This window comes from Pinus tabuliformis, chromosome 6 (assembly GCF_031772625.1).
Source record: "Pinus tabuliformis cultivar Carrire ecotype Pingquan chromosome 6, CPIR1, whole genome shotgun sequence".
NCBI lineage: Eukaryota > Viridiplantae > Streptophyta > Pinopsida > Pinales > Pinaceae > Pinus > Pinus tabuliformis.
Window position 1 is genome coordinate 2,017,254,217 of NC_142292.1, and position 22,557 is coordinate 2,017,276,773.

At 39.6% G+C, this 22,557-nt stretch overlaps 1 protein-coding gene across 6 annotated transcripts in view; it reads right to left on the bottom strand.

Annotated features, from left to right (window-relative positions):
• LOC149267342 (putative serine/threonine protein kinase IREH1) overlaps positions 1 to 22,557 on the bottom strand; it is a 183,057-nt gene that overhangs the window by 23,163 nt on the left and 137,337 nt on the right. For all 6 annotated transcript variants that reach the window (XR_016260744.1, XR_016260737.1, XR_016260728.1 and 3 more), the window contains one exon: positions 9,705 to 9,756. Coding sequence is in view for 1 of the 6 variants with exons in the window: in XM_089432281.1 (XP_089288407.1) it covers positions 9,705 to 9,756 (52 nt within the window). In the remaining 5 variants the exon portion in view is untranslated. The remainder of the gene's footprint in view (positions 1 to 9,704; positions 9,757 to 22,557) is intronic.

The window sequence follows — 22,557 nt, forward strand, 5'->3', positions numbered from 1 at the left end:
GGGGGAGGAGGAGGGGGAGGAGGAGGAGCAGGAGGAGCAGGAGCAGGAGCAGGAGCAGGAGGAGGAGCAGGTGGAGGAGGAGGTGACACCGCCTACCCGGGCTACCACTACCACTAGTAGAGGACGTGGTCTCCGTCCACCTCAGCCTCCTGTAGCTGCTACTACTAGTTCTTCAGCTTCTAGAGCACGTCAGACTCCACTGCCATTTCCACCAGCACAGGCACCAGCTTCTACATCTAGAGGGAAAGAGAAAGTTGTGCCATTTTCTCGCAAGAGGGGCAGAGGAAATCAATAGGATTAGACTTTCGTTTTATTGTATATGACATTATGACATGATGAGATACATTATCATATTTTTTGTTGATATTTTGAGGCTGAGTTGGGACTCAGGACTTACTATTCAGGACATGATTCAATGTTATGTGTGATTTTAGCGCTAGAAATGATATTAAACATCTTATATATTAGTTTTTTTATCATATTTATGTGTCAATGTATTTATTTTATGTTGTAGATGGTTTAGATATTAAAAAAATTGAAAAAAAATGAATATTTTTGTGCCAAACGCTTTTTTCCCGCTTTTTTCCGCTTTTTCCCCGCTTTTAACGATTTTTTTCCGTTTTTTTCCCGGCGCCGATTAAATCCCGCTCGCGCTTTTAACAACATTGCTCCCGAGAGAGCTGAGAGAGATACTGCATATTTAGATGCCCATATCGCTGATGCCATAGAGTACTGATGGGAGAGACACGTGCTGCTAGAGCCACTTCTGGAGAGTCACCGGTGTCAAGTAGCCTGTATAGACCATGGTCCTCTAGGCCAACAGCAATTGTTAGACTAGTCTCCCTGTCAATAATGGAGCACTTGTGCGCACTGAACACTACATCAAGCTGAGGAGAATTCCTCATAATCTGGCTGACAGACAGCAGATTAATTTCCATACCAGGAACATAGTACACATTCAAGAAGATGAGTGTGCGCCCACCAGACTGGATCTGAACGGTACCTCTGCCAACCACTGTGTACTTTTCACCTCCACCAAATACCACGGAATCACTGAAAGGTGAGAAGTCAATAAACCAGTCACGCCTGTGAGAGAAATGGCGTGATGCACCAGAGTCAATGTACCAAGCAGAAGACGGTACATGATCTGACGACCTTTTAGCCATAAAGGCGTAAAAGGCAGATTCTGTCTGCTCGGAATGTTCCTGACTGCCTTCCAACATGAGATTGGTTAACGAAGCCATCTGCACGTTTCCCAAGATATGGAAAAATACAAAAAATCCTGCACGGATTTCAATGCAGATGCCTTTGTGAATGCGTTTTGCCGTCTAAGAAACGCAAATGAGCTGTTACTGAAATCCTTATAGAAGGGGCGTTCTCCACCTTCCTTTATTCGTTTCGGGGTCAACCCGGCGGCTCCTTCACGAATGAGGAAGGCGGCGCAAAGGGGGCTCGAGGGCTTGTTAAAGAAGGCGGCAAGGGAAGGGGGGGAAACTAAAGGCGTTTTCTGGTCCCCCCTTCGTCGGGGGGTGCTTGTGGGGGGGGTGTGCCACGAAAAAACAAGGTCCGGAGGGCTTGCGCTTCTGAGGGCAAGGGAATAAAACGCCGCTTCGCGTTGGATGCTTCTTACCCCCCCCACAACGATGGCTCTGTTGTCTCCTCCCACTGGCACTGGGGGAGAGTTGAAGCTTGCCTCTTCCCCAGAGTTTTCTTGGTCATCAATACGACCTGTCTCTAATAGAACCAATTTGATTATCTGAACAATCGGAATTTCGTGCTTCTGTCGGATCCTCTCTATCTCCTGATCGAGCTTGTGTGGGTGGATGTTGCCTAGTAGGGCCGATAGTAGTACACTGTGTGGGACCACCCCATAGTAGGAAGGGCGGCCACCCCTCTCACCTCCTACAAGTCGTCCGGCGGAAAACAGTTTCTGGGTGAGGCGAAAGAACTTGGGATCGTCGATCTCTTCCTTCAAGATTGAGATGAGTCGATGTCGGTCGATGGTGTGGAAACACTTTCTTATGCCGAATTCCAAGATGACTTGAAACGAGGGTGAGGTAACGAACTCTCGACCACCGGGAGAGGTTCTCCACTCTTTTCTCATCCGTATTAGGGCCGAGTGGCAGCCTCGACCCGGGCGGAAGTGCGATGTGTCCGGAAACTCGAGATCGTAAATGGATTCGGGTACCGCTCTTATCGCCTCTTTCATGATCTTCTCTATTGGTACTACTACTGTGAGCGGTCTGAACTTCAACCCCTATTTCTTATATTGGAAAGGGGAGCAAAGCCCGTTTTTTGCTCCCCCTCGATATCTGAGGCCCTCCTGCCGGGACAGATTGGATTTCTGGAAACAATCTTTATGATTTTCTCTCTCGAAATAGTTTGCCAAGGAAGCCGTCAATCAGCGAAGATGTTTAAATCTCAGAACATGGCCAAGCACACTGTCTGCGTCTCTTTTCTTCAATGGCTGTCGGACTTCGTGGAGCATTCCTTTGCAGCGATAGGAAGTTCGAATTCTATGCCCAGCCCTCGCCCAACAAATGTGAATATCAGAAAGACAAGAACCCTCCAAGTGTGAAGCGGCAAACTTCTTTTCTGAGGTTCGAACACTCAACCAAAACATACAACGTATGTGAGCGCACAATTTCTACAACGGCGTTATCTTTCGACAATTGCGGAAATCCGGGCAGCTCCAACCCCTGGACGAGGCAAGAAATTTGTTCGAATCCAAATGAATTCGACGCACATATCAGAGACAGACCTTCTGCACGAGACTTTAATATAAAGGGAGGAACGGAGATGTCAAATAACACTCAGCTTCTGACGCTCGTGAGCAACCAGCTTGAAAACAAAAAAAACAGACCCTGAGAGCAGTTTCGAAATGAACTACTGAATTTTTCAAACTATGAAAAATTATTTCGAAAAAAAATCCATGTGCTCTGATACCATTAAACAGTGCGAACAACGCATATGGATTTCCAATGAATTAATTAATCATGAGCAAGCTAAAGCTCAATAATAATACAGAGATATTTACAATAATAGAAACATCAAGTTTCTATGTAGAATATGGAAACAATCAGTTTCATCTAAGAAACTGCTAAAAGAATAAAAATAGCAACAGCTAAAAGAATGAGCATTAAATACTAAATAGGAATAGGAATATTCTAATAGGGGCCAATCCCTTGTCCACTACTTTTGGGAGTGCTATTCATCATTATGGCACTTATGGACTTCATCAGGCTTCTTAGAAGGCCAAATGACATGTATTGTTAATCATTCGACCTCTTGAGAGGCTTATTATTTTGTTTATGAACTAGTTTGGTGGGCTTGTCACAAAAAGCTAGTTATTTTGCACATTATTTTTATTTTAGGGGCTAATGTATGCCCAAGTAGCTAAATCGAACTCATTAGAAGTGTATAAATAGAAGTGATGAGGATTCATTTCAGCATCATCACTTCGATTGGATCATTATCTCTTGTGATATTTTTTCTATTCCTTCTTAATGGATGAAAATTTGAAGCATGGATGGATTGTGATGTTTGGGTTATCTTTTCTTATCTTGGAGCTTCTTGATTGGCAAGCTTGTTGATGGCTAGGTATATTCTCTTACATTTAAGTACAATTTTAATGCCATTTCTTCTTTTACTTTGTCACATGCATTCATGATGAGATTTTCGCTATACTAGGGCTAATTGTTGCATGCATTTACCGTGAAATTTTGGAATTATGTTTCTATATAGCATCTGTCTACGTATGGGCCATATATGTTGAACGAATTTTCCTAGGGATAATTCTATGGTTGAATTTATCTTGATAAGCCATCTCATCTTGCAAAACAAAGTATAAAATATTTCAAGGTCACTCTCCTTTGCCCTAATGCTAAGCGAAGTTATCCTTGAAGCCTCCCTGACCTAGAAACTAAGTCCATTCTCATTATTCTTCTTAACTCCAATCTCCCCGAAGGATTAGGCATTGGTCTACCATAAGGTGGTCATTTTAAGAACCATTTTTCTTCACCTCTTCTTCTTTACTCTAGGTCTAGCCACATTAGGCCTCCTAGGGCATCACTTTCCCAACAAACTACCCATAGAAAAACTCTGATCCCTTGGCCCCTTCTACGTTGGTGTGTCTCCCAGGTCCCCTCTAAATTTGAGGAGATACTGACAGTGGGATTGTGAGATTTCTCAAGCCCTACCCTTCAGACCGAATTTTGCTCTAGGATTCCCTAGGCTAGTACCTCATAGGGATCATTTTAGCACTTTTAAGTAAAGATCCTTTCTTTAATCCCCTTCTCTTCCTCGTTTAGGTCAAAATCATCATTGGTTACTAAACTCCCTCCTCTTGACCTAACTTGGGTCCACTTGGTCCCGTGTGGTCCCATATCTTATCAAAGTCAACTCTTCGGAAACCAGTTGGGAAACCAAGTTCCACAAGGATTTGAGGGTTTAAGAAGCTCCTTTACAAGTCACATTCCTTAAGCCAAGCCCTCAAAATCCATATTCTCCTATCCTAGAGAACCATGCACCTTGCCTAAGAAGTAAGCAAGTCCCACTCTTGAGTCTCTCCTAGGAAAGGGTTATTGAGACCACTTCACATTCATCTTGGTTGATCTATCCTTCATAAGTGATTCTCTGTATATCAGGTCTCCTCCCATTGGTGAAAGTCCGTAAAGTGTAGGAAGCTTTAGTGGTGGTGACAGTGGGCTTTAGCTTCATTGTTTCTCTTGACCTAGCAGGTGCCCCTCTAGAACCCCTCACTAGTTTGAGCGATAACAGACAGGAAATCTAATGCTCTATTACTTCCACAAGCAAGGGAATTCCTAGTAAACTCTGGAAAGAATGCCTTAAGCATGGACTCAGATAACCCCATTGTATCCCCTTCCAACTGAAAATAGTCTCCTGGAATATATGGGAAACGGAATAAATAGCAAGAGCAAACAAAGACTCTTGCGCAATAGAAGTAAATAGGACAATTCGGATATCATCATGCTACAAGAAACAAAATGCTTCGTAGAGCAACTTCAACTTCTAGCAAAGAAATTCTAGCCCATTTGCATCTCCATTGCCATATAGATGCATGTGGTTCAACAAAGGGACTTGCCACACTTTGGAACCCCCACAACTTAATCATTGAAAATTGCTTTGCCACCAAGATAGAAATCTCAATCTCCTTCAGGGTGTTGGGGACAAGGGAATTGGGACTCCCAGACGCAAGAAGCCAAGCAACCTTTCCCCCAAAACTTAAGACAAATCCCTTCTTTCCACAAATCCAATTCATGGATTATGGGAGGCAACTTTAACCTCATGAGGAACAACAAATGGCAGATTTCCACACCTTTATCAAGGACCTCAATCTCATTGACATAGTGAACATAAATGGCCTGCACACATGGGACAACAACAGGGGAGGACGGCACTAAATAACTTACAAACTCGATTGCTTCCTGATAGCTAAATCTTTTATGCTAGCTGGATGGATTAACTTGTATGGATGATCTTCTTGATGATACTTGTCCTTCATTTTGATTCGGCATTTGGTTGTTGATGAGCTCATCCAATGCTCTATAGTTGCTTGCAAAGTTCTGTTGGATATTTCTTTTCATGCTTTTGTCCATAGGTAGACTATCTCTGCTTCTAAATCTTCCCTTACTTTGTTGTTTTCTTCAAGTTCTCTTTTGAGAAACTCTTCAATTTTTCTGGCTTCTTCTAATTGTACTTTAAGGCTAATAATGACTTCATTTGATTCTTCATTCTTCTTATTGAGGCTTTTGGCATGATCTTTTGCTATCTTCAATTCAGCTTCAAGGGATTTGACATTTTCTTTTTCAACCTTAAGATCCTTTATAACTCTGACTATCTCGTTTTGAAATTGAATTTCATCCATCTCCTTCTTCTTCTTCTTCTTCAGGTGCTTCCTTCTTGTTGTCCTTAGCCATGAATAATACTCTTCCCATGTTTTCTTTATCATTGTTGCTTTCTTCATTAGATGAGAAGTTGTCTTCTTTAGAGAAAAAAAAAATTTCTTAAAGCCTTTCCTTTTACCTTTCTTATTGAATCTTCTTTGACCCTTCTTCCCTTGCTAGGGTGCTTCATCTTCGTTACCCGAGTCCTTATAAGGACATTTAGCTACAAAGTGACCAATCTCACCACAATTGAAACAAACTAATGGAAGTTTACCTTTGAACTTACCTGTTCCTCTTTTCATCTTTCTCGTAAAGTTTGCAATTTCTTCATCTGAAAATTCCTCTTCCTCACAGCAACTAGAGCTAGGTCTTGATTCTTGTTTGCCTTTTCTGGTCTTCTTGGATGCTACGAATGTTGCTTCTCAGTTGGATGGACCATCTTCCTCTTCAATCCTCATTTCATAAGATGTAAGAATCTTGTGTAGCTCATCCATGGTAAGGTTGTTCAAGTCGGATCTATCATATAAGACATAAACTATAGGATTAAATCTTGTTGGAAGAGATCTTAGGACCTTTCGTACAATAGTCTTTTTATGAGCTAGTTTTCTCAATCCTTCCAATGCATTTGTTACTTCATCCACTCGTTGAAAGAAAGCTGCAATGTTCTTGTTTTCTTTCATCTTTAGTTGTTCAAATTGAGCTCTGCTAATTTGAAGATTTGTTTCTTTGATTTTTGAGTCTCCTTCATATATGTTTTGAAGCTTGCCCCAAAGTTGCTTAGCAATTTTACAGCTTAATACCTTAACATAGACAGATTGAGTGAGTCCACTCATAATGGCATTTTTGGCTTTGGCATCATATTCGGCAAGTTTCCTACCCTTTTCATCTATTGGAGGAGAGGCTTTTGCATCATTGTCCTGTTCAACTGATTCCCAAATATCATATCCTTTTGCAAGGATGTATACTTTCATCCCTCCACTCCATAATGCATAGTTTTGCCCATCAAACAGAGGAACTCCATTCTTGGTGTACTCCATGATCTCCCTTTAGTAGTTAGACTGATTTTACAGGGACCTACTCTGATACCAATTGTTGGAAATACCAAGAGGGGGGTTAATCAATATTTTTTAGCAATTAGCAATTTAACAATCGTTTCAGAGCATTAGTTAATCTTCAGTAATATTTAATCAGATAGCAAAAAGCAATAAACAACACCATTAAACAATGCACAATAATCAAGACAATGGGCACAGAGATTTTTAGGTGGAAAACTCCCTCAGAGTCAAAAACCACCGAACACTTCTTAATATTTGTCTTTTTCTTCAAAAAGAATAATTACATCAAGTTTTCAGCTCCAATTGAAGGAGGCTCCAACCCCCTGATTTCCAGGCTCCAATCTGCAAGATGCTCTAACACCCTGTTTACCAACTGCAACTAGGAAGACATTCCAACACCCTAGATATCAGGCTCCAACCTAGCAAGTTCTCAAGCTCCAACCTCGCAGATGATACAACACCCTGTGTACCAGCTACAACTAGACGGATGCTCCAATGCTCTATCCAAGCTCCAACCTACCCTAACACCACCCTGTAATCCTGAAGTGTTCTCAGACTCCAACCTGAAGGTGACTCCAAACACCTACCTTGCACAACACTGCCACCCTAATCTAGTTGGCCACTTACATATATGTGACCTTTATTACATATTAACATTGCATTAGCACTACTCACGAGTCAAAACACTGTATTGACTGTTACTATTCTAAGATTCAGTTAGCCCTGCTTGCAGACAGGCAGAAAACATTTTCCTTGCACATTCAGTAAAGCGCCTATCCAAGCCTCTGAAACCTGAATGCATTTCCCTTGTAGCTATCAACCCAACTCAACTTGCTGATAGGACATGGGAAACTTCTTGCATTACAAGAATGGTTTGAAAGAGGAATGCAGGGAAGGGGAATGACACAGAAATAGAAAGAAATGGGAGGGGACATGAAAATCGAATGGAAGAGACAGCAAGATAAATGACAGGAAAATAGGTCGTTTGTTTTTAAATTGGGGGATAAGTAAACTGGGAAGGGAGTGGGACAAAAAGGAAGATGTCAAATGGGAAAGAGAAAAGGAGAATGGATGGGATGAGAATAGTGAAACCTAGAAACTATCTCTAGCCAGCTGTGTATACATTTCCAGTTTCTGTCTGGATACTGGAAACCATTTCTAGGACAGCCTCGAGCATGGGAAAAGCCTCAGCAGTTTTCAGCCATGTCCAGAAACCATCAAGGATCTTTCTTGATAGCTTTCTCGAAACTGCTGGCAGTTTCTGGCCTTTTAATACTTTCTTAAATGTTTTTCCTTGCAAAAACAAATTAACTGGCAGTAAAAGGAAGGCTTTTCTAACACTACCTAACCCCATCCAACCCTAAACCCTGAAGCAACACTTCTTAAGTATGATGAGATCTAAAAAATAAAAGTAAAAAACACATTTCATGAGAGATGATGAGTAAAACCAGCAATTAAAATACTATAGTTTCTGCATAAAAGTCATTTTAACTTTTTCCATTTCAGAAAATTCATTTGTGCCATTTCTTTTTTCATGTTTTCTAGAATTGCGGATAAATGATATGAGAGAAAAGGACTCCGAAAAGAAATTGGAGAGGAAAATGAAACTATAAAGTATTGGAGAATGGAAAACAGAATAATTCAGAAAACAGTAGGTTGATCACGACTAATAAATAAAACTACAGATAAAATTTTAATAACATTGGGCTGGAAAAACAAAAGGAAAAATGTTAACAATTGAACTTTCATTAATTAATTGGAAACAATGGTTGTTTGGCCCAGGAAAACAGGGTTTTATTTTCATTGCTTCACACTAAATAATCTTACTATAACCTAGGAAAGTCTTGAATGGCCAAGTGAGGACAAAAGGTAACTTTTCAGATGATTGAATTTGATAAGGCATAAAATAGAATTGAGTGGAATTGCATCCTTAAAATCCTGGTCTGGCTAGGATTTGGAATGTTACTCTCTCTTGAATGCCCTAACCAAGGTTTGTGTTAACAGTCAGTTGTCAGAAATTATTTTGTTGATGATTGGACATAATTGCATAAGATTTATGGCAATAGAAATATCACTTACCAAAATATAAACATAAACTCTCATCCCAAAGCGAAAAAGAATTTCTCAGACCTTATCCTAAGCAATTGGTTGAATTTGCAGTAGCAAAACAATCATGCACTTCATATTTATATGCAAACCATGACAGTAATAAAGCATGTGCCACTAATTATAACCAGCTAGGCTTCAAATTTTACAGAAAAATAACAATGTTTGAAGTCTTGCTGAAGTCCTTGAAAGCCCAAAGGTAACATTCATGACAGAGGAAAGAATATGAAACGGAAAGATCCTCCAGCAAGAATCACTAACTTTCACAGTGAATGCTTCCACTTTACCTTGAGGTTTGATAGAGGCAGTTATTGCAGTCAGCCATTAGTAGCTCAATCAAGCATGACAAGAAAGATTAATTATAAATTGCTCCATTAGTATACTTAAGAGCAACCATAGATACTTGACACCAGCCATTACCATAGCGTTTATCACAACTGACTGACACATGATAAGAACTTGTCTATTGTGACTTCTTTAAACTAAATCACAAGTATTTAACAGCAACCATAAATTTCACCTTTATCATGAAACATGCGAATATAACTTAAATGAACGTCAACTTCACCCTATTTGGAACACCTTGCAGACAGATCAGTGGATTCTCGAAACAACAAAAAAGATTACTTAGTATTACCTCTGCTGCTCCTTTAGCCCCAAGTCTCTGGTTGGGATCCTCAGTAAGAAGCCTGGGAAAAGATTAAAAAAAACAAACAGTTAGAAGTTATCAGTGCCACTCTACTCATGTTGTCTTAAGTCTATGGATCTTAATTTGAGTAATGCTAGAAAGTAACGTATGATGGAGACACGATAAATATTTCAACCCATAAAAATATAGGCATTATGGAGACAGCATAAATCTCTCAACCCATAAAGAAAATAGAGAATATAAATCCAAACTGGCATTAACATTGTTTTAAAGTTGCATGTGCTTAGGAGAGGTTTACATAAATAACTTTGCAATCATAAGCTGAAAATTTCCCCCCTTCATTTCTGAAAGTCGAAGGAAACCTAGAAATTGCACATGAAAAATATTTAATGCATGCTTTATACTTTGAATATATTGTTGATTATTGTAGCAGCAGACAGCTACATCTGCATAGACTAAGTGTAAAGCATGCAGGAGTAATCCAAGTCCTTCCTAGGAACTTGCTAATGTTGAGTGAATGTCTATTATGATATTTTTCTCAAGTCTAACGTAAGAAAAGCATATTGATTAATTAATTGATTAACGTTGGCTATTGGGCTAAGGTTTCCTTAAAAAAAGTGAATTATTCACTTTAGTGATCTAGATCTAATCTCAACCACTGATCTCAAATGGATTACGATTTATTCCTAGCCGTTTATCACTCTGTAGATTAAGATTTGACATCTTGCACAATGAAGAATTATAAAGACAGCCTAAGGGAAGGAAGAAGACAACACAATGCAAGTGACATGCAGATTTGAGAGAGATTTTCTCAAGCGAAGGGTGAGAGACTCAAGGGCTGAAGAGAAGGAAAAGTTTGCAGCTGCAAATTCCAGTGAAGGAAACTTAGTGGAGGCGTAGGTCATACAAGTGACTGAGCACCATAATTTTGTGGAGGGTGACAAGTGTGAATGAGATCATCTCTACGGAGGTCGCACGAGCCAAGGATTGTGAAGGGAGGCCGCATGTGTCAGTGGCTTAGTGCACAGACCATGCATGTGAGGGCTAAGGAGGGTCAAGGCCGCACGTGCGAGGAGAGGCCAACTACTGGAGGGCCGCACGTGCGAGGAGAGGCCAACTACTGGAGGGCAGCACGAGCAAAGACAAACCAGCAAAATGTGTAGATCGGAATTTTAGGGAGCCAGGCTTTCCAAGTTTCATTTGCTGTAAAAATTATGTATTTCTCTGTGAGCCATTTTCCCTGTAAACGATCCCTTATTTATTTTGCAAAATAAAACTGAAGGACAAATTGGACAGTTTGTATTTTCTTTTGTGTGACTGATTTTCTACTTGTGCTTCTGCTGTCAAATTTTATTGTTAAAATACTTGTGTATTTTTATTCAGCAATTTCAGAAAATAATTTACTTAAATAAATTTCTGGGTCATAAAAGATTGCTTGGGATATACATCAGTTCTAGTATTCAGAAAATCAACATGGTATCAGAGCAATAAAACTCTGACAGAAGTGAGAAATATGACTTTTCACACAGTTTTACAGTAGATTAATTTCCAGCAGTAAAGTTTCCATTGGTTGAATATCTGATCTCGATGGATGACCACAACTGTGTTGAGATTTGAAGACGAGTTGGAGAGTGCATCAAACTACATTCCCTGGAAGGACAGGATAGCATCGATACTGACAGCAAACGGCATGTGGAAGTTTGTTGAACAGAAACTCATCCTTCCTACTACATAATTGGCCATCCATAATAAAAAAGAATGTGAAGTTCAAGAAGATTATCTTGGATGCAATGAAGAATAATGTGATCACTCATTTATTCGGATAGAGGATTGGCGAGGAGATGTGGGAGGCTCTGATGAAACTATACCAAAGTGATAACCAAAATGGGAAGATGGTTCTGAGGGAGAAACTCAGGGGCACTAAGATGACAAAATGAGATACACTCGCCTCTTATCTCACCAAGATCACACGAGTTCGTAATGAGTTGGTTGCAGTTGGGGAGGAGGTGACAGAGCAAGAGTTGGAGAGGACGGCCCTAAATGGCTTCACAAAAGCCATGGGTTCCCTTTGTCAAACGCATTGTGGCACGAGAAAACCTTCATAATTGGAAGATTCTGGGATGATTTCATCCAAGAGGAGATTTGAGAGGAATCTTTGTATGGAGGCCAGCAGGAGGGTGATGATGAGAACCTTGTCCTTGCCAGTCAGTCAAGGAAACACAACGGGAAGGCCAAGAAAGATTCAAGAGCAGAGACTACCTCGCAAGCGGAGAAGAAGAAAGAAATGAGGAAGGTGAAATGCTTTGCTTGTCACAAGACAGCCATTATGTAGGTCAATGTCTGAACAACAAGAAGAGCAAGGTAAAGGCACAAAAAGTTGCAGCCTCTGCAAACACACAAGTTAGCAAGTTTGCCACCAAGTTCGAGGAGGAGTTCTCATCAGTGTTCTGTCTTTCTAGCTCTGTAACCAAGGATGCATGGTTCATGGATAGTGGTACTCTCGTCAGATGACGGGATCATGGGATCTATTCACCAATATTTTAGAGGATGATTCAGATCTACATGTGCAGCTTGGCAATAATGCCAAGTGCCATAGAGGGAGTTGGGACCATTTAGTTTTGGCTAGAGTCAAGAGGTCCTTTGGATGTGACAGATGTGTTATATGTTCCAAAGATAACTATGAACTTACTCTCAGTCTCAACCATGGAGAACAAATACTATGAGGTTCATTTCAGGGATGGGCATGTACTTGTTGCCCAAGAGAATCCAACCTTGACTTAGGACAAATGATTGGAGGCGGGGGCGGTAACTTGTACATGCTAAAGGCTCAACCTGTACAAACCCTAGTGGATGATACTAGATAGTGATCACTTATGTGTGTTATGGCAGAGGATGGGTCATTTGCATCCCAGAGTTTTACATACAAAGCGAAATTATCACTGGTCTTCTGCAGTTCATAGTAGAATAGCAAGTTGTGTGTCCAAGGGATGTGCACTTAGCAAGTATGCCAAGATTGTTTTTCCTAGAAATGATAGTACTTCCAAGAGAACATTGGATCTTGTACATACAAATGTATGTAGTCCTATGTCAATGGTATCTTTGAGTGGTTACAGACTTACTGTTACTATGTGACCCTCATTAATGATTTCTCGGAGACCAAAATTGAGATCTTCAGTCAGTTTCGGGAGTTTAAGGCTCATATGGAGGACCAAACTGGGAGGAAGATTAAAGTTCTAAGATCAGATAATGAGGGTGAGTATACCTCCAATATCTTCAAGAAGTAATGCAAGGAAGCGGGGATTAAGAAGGAAATGATAGTACCTTACAACCCTCATCAGAATGGGGTTTTGGAGAGGAGAACAGGGCCATCGTTGAAGTTGGTAAGGCAATGTTACATTATCAATATTGGCCCATGTTACTTTGGGCAAAACCATGCAACACAACAATGTATGTACAGAACAAGAGTCCTCATAAGATCTTGGAGAAAAGACACTAGAGGAGAAATTCAAAGGAGTGAAACCGGAGGTTGGCCAATTATGCATCTTCAGTTGTCAAGTTTATTGCCATGCTCGTTCAAAGAAGAGGACAAGGCTAGAGCCCTCAGCGCAGAAGGGGCATTTTTGTGGAGTATAACAAGACTTCAAAGGCATACAGACTCCAGAGTATACATTCCAATGCATGTGAAGACTATGATGAGCAGAGATGAGAAGATAAGGCGCAAGAGGCTCCAATTATTGATGGGAGACCAAGACCTATTGAAAAAAGTACCAAGAAGGTGTTTCCTAGTGTTTTTTGCCTTAGCCTAGGAAAACAAATGAACCCACCTTTTTAGTGCGACTTTATGTGATTATTAAAGTCATGTGACTTTTTAGTCACTTTATGAGTTCTAAAAGTACATTGTACTTTATAATATTAAAGTGACTTTATGAGGCAAAAAGGTACATGGTACAAGAAGTTATTAAAGTGACTAGAGGGGTTCATTAATGAAGGGGGAGACATGAGAGGGGGTCAAGTTGAGATTAGATATCCACCCTTGATCAAGAGAAGCTGAGATCTATCTCAGGCCTTCATCTTAGGGATAGGAGTTCTCATCATTAGAAAGACTAAAAAGGGGGAAAAGGCAAGAGGAGAATCCATTCTTCCTGTGTAACTGTTGGAGAAGAGAAGAGATGGAGAGGAGAAGAGGAGGTGGCTTAGATAGCAGATTTTTGCTAAAGGAGAGATCGTACAGCAGCAAGGAAGACCACACAAGCTCAAGTTTCAAGGCCAAGTCAGTGGCATGAAAACCGATAAGGAGTCTCTTCAGTGCGCAAATCAAGGAAGATATAGCACGTTTTTCGAGGGTGTACAATCCACAGTAATTGTGGTCTAATATGCCTTAATTTCAAGGAGAAAAAGTCAGGTCTGAGGCACAAAATTCGATGCAGTGTAAGTTCTGACAAATGCACGAATTTGCAGGACAAAATATCAGTCTGGCAGCACAAATTTCAAGGGCAGATTTGTCAGTCCTGTGGCATGATTTTCAGAGCAAAGAAGGCTGACTGTGGCACGAATTCCAAAGTCTGCAAAGTCTTAACAGTGGCACAAAATACAAGGCAGAGAGTGCTGGACAGTGGCATGGGTTTCCAGATAGTGGCACGAGTTTCTAGAGGCTGGATCGAAATCCAAGGGGAGAGATAAGTACCCCTGTGATGTATTTAGTGCTGTTAAATTTCTCTGAGATAAAAGCAAATAAAATACTCTTCCAACTGGTTTTCCCTTCCAACTGTATGCTTGTGAAATTATCAACTGAAAGTGAAAAGTAATGGTAGCTTCTAGTGTTTTAATTGCAATTTTATATTCATGTTGCAATCAGCAATGAACATGGGGTTTGGGCATTAAACATGATGAGAAAAACAAATTGAAACCAGGTGGGGATACAGGACACTAAATTTTCTATAACACCACCTATAGTAGGGACTCAGTCTTCAGATCAAGAGGAGGAATCAGAGGCTCCTTCTAGTTTTGTCAGAAGGAGGCAGAGATGGCTAGACCAGACACTGACAGATGCTCAGGAGCATGTCGAGGCTCCTAGGAGTAATTTCAAGGAGAGTAGGCCCCCTAGAGAGTTTCCTAGTTACATGGCTCTCATGAGTAGCATCATAGATTCTGAGCCTACCAATTTTAAGGAGGCAGCGGAACAACAAGTTTGGGGGGAAGCCATGGCAGAGGAGTATCCTAGAAGGGAAATGAATGGTTAGCTCCAACTGGATCATTAAGATCAGGCATGTCAAAGATGGCAGCATTGCGAATTATTTGCTCAATATTTGTGAGGTTTGTGGCAAGAGAGTTCTCCTAAAATGAGGTAGTGGAATATGAGGAGATATTTGCTTCAGTCACCAAATGTACTTCTATTATGGTTGTGATATCTATTGTTTCACAGATGGGGTGTAGGATACATTAAATGGATGTGAAAACATCATTTCTTGATGGAGTTATCAAGGATGAGGTATACATTGAGCAGCCTTAGGGTTTTGAGGTCCATGGGAAAGATTCTCAAGTGTGCAAAATGAAGGCGGCGTTATACAGACTGAAGCAGCCTTGAGGGCATGGTTCTCGAGGATAGATGCATATCTGCTAAGAATGGGAATCACCAAAAGTGAGGTGGATGGCAACCTGTACTACATACTTTTTGGCGATGATCCACTCATCTTGGTACCTTTTTGTGGATGACCTATTTCTCGTAGTTTCAGTGAAGCTCATCACGATGTGCAAACGAGATTTGGCTTCAAAATTCGAGGTGAAAGACATCAGCATAATGCACTACATTTTGGGATTGGAGGTGTGGTAGCAAACAGATGAGATTTTCCTAGGGTAAGGAAGGTATGCAATTTGATATCCTAAAGAGATTTGGGATGGTGGACTGCAGGGCTATCTCTACACCCATGATCACCAATCTGAGGAAGTTGAATGCTTTGGTTTCATATTTGGTGGATCCCACTTTGTACAAGCAGTTGATTTGTTCTTTGATGTATCTTGTCAACACTAGGTCAAATATATGCTTTGTTGTGAATACCCTGAGCCACTTTATGGTGAAGCCAAGAAGGGTCAATTGGGTTGCAGGAAAGCATGTGCGCATGTTCTTATGAGGTACAGTGGAGTATGGCTTGGGATATATCGGGAGTGGTGGAGCGCAAGTGTAGAACTATACAAACTCAAATTGGGTTGGGAGTGTAATGAATAGGAAGAGCACCTCAAAGTGTTGTTTTGGCTTGGGATCAACAATGATTTCCTACTTCAAAAGGAAGCAAGCTTCTGTAGCACTCATTTCAGGAAAGCCAGAATATATGGAAATGAGTTTGGCAAGTTGTGAAGCTATTTGGCTTCACAAGATGTTCACAAATTTATTTGGTCTGGAGGTAGATCCTTTTGTGATAAACTATGATAATCATAGTTGCACTAACTCTCAGAGAATCCAATGTTCTATGATAGGTCCAAGCACATAGAGATCAGATATCACTTCATAAAAGAGGGAGTCCAGAGAGGAGTTGTGAAGCTTCATTATATCTCCAAATATGAGCAGGTTTCAAACATTGCTACCAAGCCCCTAATGAAGGGGAACTTTGTCTTCTACATAGATAAGCTAAGAATGGTGCAAAAAACCTTCTTTGGTAGGCAGGAGTGTTGATGATTGTAACAGCAGATAGGTGCTTTTGCATAGGCTAAGTATCAAGCATGTAAGAGTAGTCCAAGACCTTCCTAGGAACTTGCTCATGTTCAGTGAGTGTCTATTATGATCTTTCTCATAAATCTTACTAGGAAAAGCACCTTGATTAATTAACTAAATAACATTGGCTATTGGGCTAAGGTTTTCTAAAGAAAAGTGAATTACTCACTTTAGTGATCTAGATCTAATCTCAACCATCGATCATGATTCCCATGTGGGTTAGCATTTAATCCTAGCCATCTATCACTCGGAGAAAAGGTTTGAGATCTAGCTCAATGAAGGATTATAAAGACAACCTAAGGACACAACACAATTGCAAGTGACACACAGATTTGAGAGAAATTTTCTCAAGTGAAGGGTGAGAGACTCAAGGGTTGAAGAGAAAGAAAAGCTTGCAGCTGAAATTATCATAGAAGGGAAATTAGTGGAGGCTAAGGCCATACAAGTGACTAAGCACCAGAATTTTGTGGACGGCCACAATTGTAAGCGAGATCTCCAAGGAGTTTACACAAGCCAAGGAATGTGCCAAGGAGGTTGCACATATGAAATACTTAGCGCACAATCCATGCATGTGTGTGATGGCTAAGGAGAGTTGAGGTCGCACATGCAAGTAGAGGCAGACTACTACAGGGTTGCACAAGTGAGGAGGAACCAACAAAAGGTGTAGATCGAATTTTCAAGGAGCTTAGTTTTCCAAGTTTCATTTGCTGTAAAAATTGTCTACTTCTTTGTGGGCAATTTTCCCTATAAGGGAGCCCTTATTTCTTCTGAGAAATAAAAGTGAAGAATCAATTGGAGATTTCAGATTTTTTGTTGTATGATTGATTTTCTATTTGTGCTTCTACTATCAAATTTTATTGTTAAAAAATATTAATGTATTTCTATGTTGCAGGAAACGTAGGGCAAGGGGGCGTTTCCGTACGGAAACGGGTACGAAACGCTGAAACGCGTTTGGTACGGCCCTGAAACGCGTTTCAGGCCGTACTGCCACGTTTCCCGAAACTGAAACGTGGCCAGTACGGCCTGAAACACGTTTCAGGGCCGTATGACTCACGTTTCAGCGTTTTACTTGTGTTTTTTTTGTTTTAAATTTACTTTGTTTTCTAATTTATTTTTAGGTTATCCTAGTGACTTCTAGTTGCTTCTAGATGCCTGCCTAAAGTTATAAAAGTGAACTTTTGTCCTAGTGTTGATATGCAATTCATGGTAATGTTAAATTCTTAAAGTAAAAGTGATATTCTCCTTTATTTTTCATTTTCATCCTTTTACTTAAATTTTTAACATTACCATGAAATGACTCAGGATGTTTGAGAGTGGTTTCGCCTTCATTGGATTTCATATGGAGAAAGTAGAATTTTAGATCTCACTCAAAATCCAGCAGACTTATCCGTTTTTCAGGATTTCAGGATTAGGGGGATTGCAATGTTTCCATTGGATTTTATCATGTACTAGGGTATGGAACTTGTATTTAATCAAGAGAACCAAGCCCTCTATGCAGGGGAGACTCCCAATAATGAAGAGCATGTAGGGTACTAGGGTATGAAACTTGTATTTAATCAAGAGCACTAAGGTCATTTGACTATGTAGGAGGAGACTCCCAATCAAGCATGAGACAAGAAATTAGAAATTTCTCGTGGCTGATTTTGGATATTTCTATTTTCATTATGTGATCATTCATGAGTAAATGTGATGTAAATTTAGAGACTTATAGTTTATGCATTGACAATTGACAATTTTATCATAATGTAATAAATTAAAATGTATCATATATGCTTTATGATTGCACATATTTCTTAAATGTCCTAATATCTATATATATATATATATATATATATATATATATTCGCATTTCCCCGTTTCCAAAATTTGGGGAGGTCGCGTTTCGTATCGCTTCGCATTTCGGAAACTCGTACCCGTTTCCCTGTTTCGTGCAACTTAGATGTATTTGTATTCACCAATTTCTTAAAATAATTTACTGGGTTAAATATATTTATGGGGCATAAAAATTGCTTGGGATATAAATCACAAATGGTATACAAAAAATTAGCATATATTTAACGCTTCTACTTTTTATTTTTCCTACTAATATAATCTTCTAACATCCCTTCACCAATGTTTCTTCCCATCTCCATTATAGATGAACGAGCATTGGTAACATGAACATCGACAATTCCTCCTTATTTGGCAATAAACTTCTTGTTGGAACACCATCTAACCACCAGATTTCTATTTCTAGAGTTGATTAGATTTTCCCATTACCGATCTCTACGGTCTATTATTCTAAAACTCATAACAATGTGCAACAACGTCTCAGTCAAAACGACCCTTCAAAGAGGAAAACCCATTATTTATGTTGGAGATGCACTAAGGAATCACAAACATGATAGGAATTTGGATAATGTTAATAAGGGTACATGGAACAAGGAAGGATAGAGATTCTCTCTCGAAAAGAGTTGTAGTGACGAGCACAAGTAGCATACACATGGATGGATATGATACAATCTAAGTTACTAGATCTGACACATGGGAGTTTAGGATCCGTGGATCCGAGAATCCAGTCCAAATCCGCCTTGATCCATCTAGAAAATGGCAACATGGCAAATCTCTATTTGTTGGAAACAGATCTCGTATTTAGGAAACAGATCCCATGAAATATACGACCGAATTTCAATTTAATTGCAGTGCGGTTTTTAGTTTTAGGTTTATTTTGGTGGTCCCTAGTTGTCTTATTCCATGAGTTTGTTGGCCACACCTGCCCAATTTCAAATAGCAACAGTGCAACAAACAAGGATTCGCTAGGCAACAACCCCACTCAGGTTTGGAATTCGTTGACAGTTTAATTCTAAATTTTGTGGTCTTTAAAACAGAACTTACACTCCTTACTGCATATTTGCACAACCCCAGTTACAGTGCTTCCAGAATCCAACCACAGAACCACATGGCTCCTCTTGCTTTTAGGGGAGACCTAGGAAAGCCTATTTAATTAATAACTAGAGAGCTCAGTTGTGGGTGAGGAATGTTTAGTTCTCGCCCCCAAAAGGGCGAGGAACGAACAGTTAGCTCTCTTTTAGGAACTACATGTCACACTTATAGGATTATATAAGCAGTTGGGGTAGGAACTTACATAAAGCATTTTATTTAAATTACAAGGCGCCCATCCATCCGTCGAGGTTGCATTTGTTGGCACTCTGTCTGTGGAATCGGCCACAGATTAAAATGTTAATGAAATGTTGTGTATTTTAATTAAGCTAATTTTTATGCATTTTAAATTTTTATTTTTATGTATTTTAATTTTTAATTTTGCATACTCATAATAGTTTGAAATCTGGATTTTCTCATATATGCAGTCACACATTATAGCCTACAACCTATATAAATGGAAACATCAAAGCAAAGTGAAAGGGAAAACATCAAAACAGACCCAAAATCTCCTTTACGGCAGTATGTTGAGAATATTGGAAAATATCTCGCGGTGGTTCATATAAATGGAAGTGTAATGAATGCCAAGATATCAAAAATGGCTCATATACCAGAGTGAAGGCCCATCTGACTACACAAACTAACATAGGGGTGCAACTATGCACCAAGCCAAAAGATGAAAATGGAAAACCTGGTGAAGGTTTGAGTCTTGCAAAAATTAAATTCTATATATCTTTGCAAGATGTTGCTGATAGGAAGCTTGCTAAGGGAAAACTCCTTGTGAAAAGCTCTACAACTAGGCCTCCATTACCATCTACACTTGTTGCCACAACTAATAAAAGGCCCACTCTATGCCCTCTTGAAGCAGCTTTCAATAGCCAGGGTAGAGACAACTGATCAACATGTAGCTCATTGCATCTATGGAAATGGGATAGCATTCAATTTGGCGTGTTCCCCTTATTGGCAACAAATGTTTAAGGCAATTAATGAAGTGCCAAAAGGGTACAAGAGCCCTAGATATGAAAAGGCATGCACTACTCTGTTGGCATCAGAGAGATAATCTGTGGATAGACAACTATAATCAATCTAGGATACATGGGCAGAAACAGGGGCGTCCATCCTTTCTGATGGATGGAGGGACCAAAGAAACTGTCGATTAATTAATGTAATTGCAATACGCCCCCAAGGGATAATGTTTTTGAAGGTTGTTGAATGCAGTGGATTAGATAAATATGCATCTTTCATATCCACAATTCTTATTGATGCAATAGAAAGTGTGGGGCCACATAATCTTGTCCAAGTCATTACAAACAACACACAGGTTTGTAGCAATGTTATCAGAACTGAACTGGTCATCAAACTAAAAAACCTTGTGGACCGGAACCGGTAGGAACCGGATTAAACAAAGAAACAAAAAAAAAAAATGGTTTAGCAAAAACACATAAAATATTCATATTTTAAAGAAAAAATAAATATATTCATGTGCATCCATATGAATCCAAACAATTTATACACAAATATGCAAAAGTTCTCATTTATATAGCAAGTAATAGTGCATATAACCAAAAAAGCACTTAGTGCAAAGCATCGTTCAATCAAAAATGTTACAAACATCAAGAAGCAGGCTCTAAAAAGCCTTTATAGTCCAATGTAACATGATAGATCATAGTATTATACTACAGCCTACAATACTACAAGCTACAGCTACAGCAAATCAATGATCAAATCATCAATCATCATCTGATTCCTGATCATCCTCCTTATCCTCATTTGAAGAATGAGTAGCATCCAAGTCTGCAATGGGATTATGGCTTCATTCCCCTAGCCCTCAAGCTACTATTGGTGCTTCTGATATATCTGCCTCTGCAAACCTATGGAGGTGGGTCCAAGTCCAACCAAAAAAGGTCTTCATTGTCAAATGCTAGTGCTTAACTCTCGACAATCCATTCTGATGTTCGAACAAAGTCACCCAAGATCAAAATCTAAGGTTGTACTAGACAAAAACCATGTCATTCAACCACTTTTGCTCCAAACGGTTTCTCTTAATTTTCTAAAGAAAATCAACTCCAAAATCAGCTCTGGAGAAACCCCTACAAATCTGCATAAAAGCGCTGGGTTTTTTATTTTTTTGAGAGAAACAACCAAAAAAAAAAAAATTTCTCAAAATAAATTCCTTGATTTACCCTCTAAATTTTTTTGGAGAAAATCAACTCCAAAATCCTCTGAAATCAGCTATGTAGCAGCCCCAACAAAATAAAAAATTAGCCAACAAAACAAAAATATCAAAAAAAAAAGAACTTCCACTAGCTCTAAAAACCCAAAGATCTCTGGGAAAAAAAATTTCCTTGTAGTAGCTCGAAAATCTACCAACCCAACAGCGCTCGAAAACTCCAATCAGCTCTTCAAATTTGCAAAAAAATCTCCCTTAGAACAACCCTGCAAAAAACTCTTTGAATTCTCCTCATTAAACTCGGCTCAAGAGTGAAATAGAGAGGGTGGGGGTGTTTAAATAGCCCTTTTTTTTGGGGCGGGGGGTGGGGCTAGAGTGGCTTTAGAAACTAGTAAAAATAATAAAAAAATAAAAAACATTTTTTATGTAAAGGCCTCGTTGCCGCGGGCCTTGCTAAACCGGTCGGTTCAATGATGAAACCAGCATGTTCGGTACCGAACCAGTCTTTTCCAGTTTGGACCAGTTTTGCCTTCAAATTGGTCGAACAGCCCTGTTCCTATAACATTCGTTTGTAGAGCTATAGGATTGATTGTGGAGGGTCGATATGATCACATCTTTTCGAATCCATGTGCAATCATTCATTGAACCTTATGCCTGCCAGGATTGGTGAGATTGAATGGATTAACGAAATATATGTAGCAGTAACAAAACTCCAAATGTTCATAACCAATAATTCAATGTCCCAAGCCATATATCAAGGTTTTGCGAAGTTGGAGCTACTAAAGGTACTTTTTTTAATCAAATATTATTTGTATTGGAAATTTTTAATGTTAATTACAAATTTATATATGATTTCTCATTTGAGATTTGACTTTTGGAAACTTGTATGTTGTTGAAACTCGTTTTGCCTCCCACACTCTTGTCATAAAGAGGCTTGTGGAGGTGAGACAAGCATTACAAGCAATGGTCATTCACCCTCTTTGGGAATCACGGAGGACTTCCACTTCTGATAGAAGGCAAAAAATCAAGCCCATCTTTCTTGATTT